This window comes from Garra rufa, chromosome 19 (assembly GCF_049309525.1).
Source record: "Garra rufa chromosome 19, GarRuf1.0, whole genome shotgun sequence".
In the NCBI taxonomy this organism is placed as follows: domain Eukaryota; kingdom Metazoa; phylum Chordata; class Actinopteri; order Cypriniformes; family Cyprinidae; genus Garra; species Garra rufa.
The window spans coordinates 24,199,339-24,205,338 of NC_133379.1; the positions used below are offsets into that span (position 1 = coordinate 24,199,339).

General features: G+C 35.0%; 1 protein-coding gene across 1 annotated transcript in view; it reads right to left on the reverse strand.

Moving 5' to 3' along the window:
• LOC141292653 (glutamate receptor 4-like) overlaps positions 1-6,000 on the reverse strand; it is a 102,882-nt gene that overhangs the window by 20,184 nt on the left and 76,698 nt on the right. Inside the window, exon 4 of the mRNA XM_073824688.1 lies at positions 359-543. Coding sequence (XP_073680789.1) covers positions 359-543 — 185 coding nt within the window. The remainder of the gene's footprint in view (positions 1-358; positions 544-6,000) is intronic.

A 6,000-nucleotide genomic window follows, 5' to 3' on the forward strand; every position in this document is an offset into this window, starting at 1 on the left:
AATTAAATTAAAATAAATTAAATAAATAAAACTACCTCCAGAATATCTACCTGCATCTTATGTCAGGAGATAAAATAAAATAAAACGACCTCTAAAATATCTACCTCTTTCTTATTTCAGGAGATAAAATAAAATAAAATGAAATAAAATAAAATAAAGCTGAATCTTATTTCAGGAAATACAAAAAGGTAAAACACATACAAATTATTTAACTGAATAAACATATATTTTAATTAGATAAATAGAAACATAATGATATTTCAATTATACATTATTTGCCTTTTATTTATTTAATTCAATAATTTATGCATTTTGCATTCCTTTCTGCATTGACTTGACAACCATCCTCTTATCTCACCTGTTCCAGCATGTTGTTCAGTCTCTCTGCCTCCAGGTCTATGACAAACGTCTTTTCCTGCCTGCGGTCCAGGTCTTCAAGAAGCTGCCGGTAACTGGCATCATTAAAGTTCTCGACACATATGGCGCTGACCTGCCAACCGTTCTGGCCCGCCTTTTCCATGATAGCCTGCAGTATTGAATACCCTATGACATAAAAGAGACAGCGAGGCATTTGATCAGCATGTGCATCAAACCACCGAAGGCTTGAACCATTGAGCCGCGGCTCTCATTTATTCCGAAAGAATGTGATTTGTGGCATTGTCAGTGAGTCATTCCTGCACCAGTGCGGTACTCCCTCATCTGCAACCGCAGGCCTGTGAGCAATCACGTGGCGCAGATCGTAGGGCGCTGATATGAACCTCCAGTCCTTTCATGCAGACTTGTTTTAGGCCTTACAAAGCTTACAGACCCAGAAGCCTCAACAATAGACAGAAATGGGCGAATACATCACGTATCTTCAGTTGCATGAAGCTAATCCTGCATCCTTTAAATAGCATCATCGTGCAGCGATACAATTAGAAGACAAGAGCTGCTTTTTGCCACCTTCTCCAAGGTGTGATTGAGGCTTCCTGAGAGCTCCATTACAGCGCTTGTGATTCTAGCTACTGGCCTCAGTACTGCTTGTACTAATCAGACAGGGCTGGTGTTGGATATGTTAATCTAGCTGTTTGAAATAGGCACTCGGAGCCTCTGAGGCCCACTTGACTCCAAGATGAGCAGATGTCCGTGTAAAACGGACCCTTATGGTCACAATCAGAATTTGGCAACGCTGCTCTCTCGGCTCCACTATTTAATGGATTAACCTGTGCTTGATCTGGCAACCCTTTTGCTCAATCGGGTGCCGTGTCTGTTCGCTACCTGTTTATATCCTAAATTGCCAAATGGGGAGGAATTATGCTAGTATATGGGTCTGTCTACTCTAGATGGATGACATGAAAAAATATGTATATATATTAAAATGATCAGTTAAAATAAACATATTTCCTTAAACTCTGTATACATGCAGTTTTGGGTGATGAATGAAAAAATGCTTGGTCCTATTTGAAGTTATCCTAACAGGAGTAGAAGAACAGTTTAATTTCATAAATTAATAGTATTCTAAAGCACAGTATAAAAAAACTGATCAAATTAGGAAACAATTACAGACACAGTTGAGGTCAAAAGTTTACACCCCCCTTTCAGAATCTGCAAAATGTTAAATGGAAGATAGTTTAATGTTTCCCAGAGGAACAAGATAAGTTCAATTTACCCTTTAGCTCTTAGTGCATGGTTTTTCTTTCTGGAGCATCAGTGAGCGTTTGAACCTTCTGTAATAGTTGCATATGAGTCCCTCATTTGTCCTCAGTGTGAAAAGATGGATCTTCAAACACTCTTCTTCCACTCTCTTCCAAAGTTTGGTAATTGTAGTGGGTTTCTTAGCCATAACTTTGTCGTAAAAGATTTTCCATTCATTGTTGGAAAGGGTTCAAATACACAAAAATGCTGAAAAACCAAAGAATTTGTGGGACCTGAAGGATTTTTCTGAAGAACAGCAGGCAGTTTAACTGTTCAGGACAAACAAGGGACTTATGAACAACTATCACTAAACTAAAAAACACAGCTGTGGATCATTCAGGTAAAGACACAGTATTAAGAATCAAGGGGATGTAAACTTTTGAACGGGGTCATTTTTATTAATTAAACTATTATTTGTTTCTCGTGGAATATATGTAAATGAACTTTATGTGAAATATCTTATTCAAGTCAGTACTAAATAACAATAACATGCATTTTGTGTCATATTATTTTGCTTAATTAACATTTTGCAGCTCAACTGTAAATTATTGGTGTTAATCTGGCACCTGGTGCTAATTTCCTTAAGCATATGACAAACCCTATTTAAGTGGCAGCATTCCTCCAATTTTTACTGAGTTTGCAAGATGGCAGGCCGTTTTAAGGTGATTAGCAGGTTGTCCAGATAAAGGCCAAAGTGATAACCCTTTCAGCCATTGCAAAAGAAGTAGGTAATGCCAAATCTGTGATTTCTCAAATATTGCAGGTTTACAATGACACTAATTCATTCAGGTCCCCCATAAAGGCTATCATAAAAATGCAATCGCAAGCATGCTGTTTTAGCTTGTTTTTCGATCTCTCATCTTTCTGCTCTTTCATCGTGAGTTATGTTTTTCACAGGATTCGTACCAAAGGATTCCGCTTCCTAAATCCAATTCTGTCCCGGCTGAGCACAGGTACCCTTTCATCATGAGATCAAGTACACTAATGCACAAGACGACAGGATAATGCAGAGACTCTCAATGGGGAATTGGTTCATCACTGCCGCTGGAATTGCTTGCCAGGTTATCGCTGAACAGAGTAAGAATCTGTCCCAGGATGTTTAAGTGAAGTCGGACTAAAAGCGCACTCTGCAGTGACCAAGCCTCTCATCAGCAGAAAGAATCAAAAGGCTAAGCTCACCTTTGCTGTGAACCATGCTGTGTGGAGAGGAAAACTGATCCAAAGTTCACGTTTCACAATTTATTTGGGTGTGATGGGAAACATTTTGTTTTGCGTCAAACTGGATAAAGACTGAAGTGCATAACGAAGTCAGTGAAAGGTGAAGGAGGAAGTGTCATGGTTTGAGAGATGTTTTCTTCAGCAGGAGTTGGGCCTCTTATACAGATACACGGTAGGATGAATGCAAAACTTGCATTGCTAATATGCAGTTCCTTCCCTGCAAGCATCTTCCAATCCGCCCGTATTTTCATCCAAGACAATGCCCCTGTCAAACTACAAAATGGGTAAAGCAGTTCCTTGAAGCCCAAGAACACTGAAATAATGAAATAGCCTGACTGGAAATCTCTGGAAAATCTTTGCCGACAAATCACACTGAGGACAACTGAGGGACTCATATGGAACTATTACAGAAGGTTCAAACGCTCAGTGATGCTCCAGAAAGAAAAACCATGCATTAAGAGCCAGGGGTGAAAACTTTTGAAACAGAATGGAGATGTGTACATTTTTCTTATTTTGCCTAAGTATCTTATTTTTTCATTTAGTACTGCCCCTCATGTTTCCCAGAAGACAAAATTTGTCTTACAACCTGACTGAAAATCTCTGGAAAATCTTTGCTGACAAAGTTATGGCTAAGAAACCCATGGCAGTTACCAAACTATAGAAGAGAGTGGAAGACGCAGTGTGAGAAACTATTAATGTCCTGTTGTCACAGATGTGCTAAAATCATTCAAAGCAAGGGCCTCTAAACTTCCTACTAATTTCTGACAGCTGCAACCCTCCAAAACTTTAGTTGTAATCTTCTTTCGTACTACAGTAGTTACTGTTCTCTAATTTGAATCACTGTGTTCTCCTTAAAATAAATGTTTGTGTTCAAACACCTTGGTTGTTTTGTAAAACATGTTAGTATAACAGTGATATACCTACAGCTAATATTCTTTCAAATTTTGAGCAATGAAGATTGACAGTTATCTAGATATGTGTTTTATAAACGTGTGAAAATCAAATTCACAACCTTGATGTATCTACCAGTTGAGCTACAGAAACATTATACATTAAATGCTGGCCGAGCAACCACGGTGTTTACTGATGCCCTGATGCTCTCAGGATACGTGTAACATAAATAGCCATGAATTACCATATCAAAGCACTGTACATTATGGCTGATGTGGACGTTTTAACATGCCAGTGTGTTAAACAAACAGCAATCAGTCAAGCAGGCTGATTACATACACATTCACAAGCAAACGTGCCCAACCGCACGCACTAAACCCGCTCCACACTCTCAATATCTGCAGACACCTGCAGTATCGACCACTAACTCTGCCATCTATTTCAAATCACAGCATCTGCTGCTAATAATTCAAAGCCCCCCAGTGGAGAATCCAGCTCTGATTAATAGCTGATAAATCAGTAGCTGGGGCTGTCATGTGCATATGTGAATATCCATGTAACCAACCAGAACCAGAATCAGCATTAGAGCTGCCAGAGTCCTCCCTTCCCCCCTCATCTCCCATCCTGCCCAGCAGGGGGAAGCAGCCGTGTGTGTGTGTGCGCGTGTGTGTGTGTGGTAGACAGAGATATATAGAGAGAGAGAGAGGGAGAAGGGATGGAGAACAGACCATGAAAATGCAGTGAAGTGCCAACCTCTTACACTAAACCATTCATCATGTCCACATCCTGCTCAGATTGTATCTGCTCAGAAGCTCTCACAGCACACTGAGTCTAAAGCAACTCAGCCTGTAGTCTAAACAAGGACCATCAGGACAAAATCTGTGCTTTTCAAGAGCTCCAAAGCACTAATATTGACCAGCTGGTAGTACACGTAAAATAATACCCTGAATGTCTTCTGACATTTGTTGCAATCATTTCAGAAGTGAGGAGGGCAGAATGTTCACTGTGCGATTTTTCTAAATTTTGTAATTTGCTCTTTGTCTTAAAGGAACAGTTCACCTAAGTAACTGCATAATCAATGTTAACACTATTTAATCACTCTAGCGCTTTTCAAACATCTTCATCTATCAGTCTTCTCTGTTTGAGTCTCAGTTAAATGTACCCTTTTATATGGATAGTTTTGACTATAATATATGACAGGATAAGCATTTATGTAAATGCAAATGCTCATAAATATATGCATGACCATAACTTTGATATGAATGTATTGTTTGGCAGAAACAAAAGGCATACAGTTTTGTATTCAAACAATTTATATATATATATATATATATATATATATATATATATATATATATATAAATAATAATAAAATTGATAATAATAATAATATTTATAAATAATAATTACTATATGTTATTTGTTTATTATTAGTAAAAACTATTTATTAATATAATTAATAATAATAATGATAATAATAAACCATTATATATTATAAACATACAATATTTACAATAAACATACTATGTTTTATTCCAATTATTATTAATTTGCATATGTACATATTTATAATAAAAAAAAATAACAAAAACAAAAACAACTGTTCATTATTATTGTTACCAATAACAATGTAATAATAACAATAACAATAATAACATTATATATTATAAACATACATTATTTATAACAAATATACTCTATATTTTATTCCAATTATTATTAATTTACATATGAATATATTCATTTAAATTAAGAAAAAAATGAAACAAAAACAAGTTTATTATTATTATTATTACAACAATGTAATAATAATAATAATAATAATAATAATAATACCATTATATATATTAAAAACATGTATTACTTATAATAAATATACTCCATATTTTATTCCAAATATTATTAATTTACACATGTATATATTTATTTATAATTAAGAAAAATAAAATAAAACAACTGTGTATTACCAACAACAATAAAAATAATAACAAATAATTATTTATTATGATTGTTGATATTGTAAATATTATTACATCTAATAAAAAAAAAAAAAATATATATATATATATATATATATATATATATATATATATATAAATATATAATATTTATTTTTAATTATTATCATAAAATGTTATTAAATTTTTTGCAATATTTTATAATATTTGCTGCTGTTTAATACAAGCTATATGCCTCTCAAGGCTGTGCATTACAGCA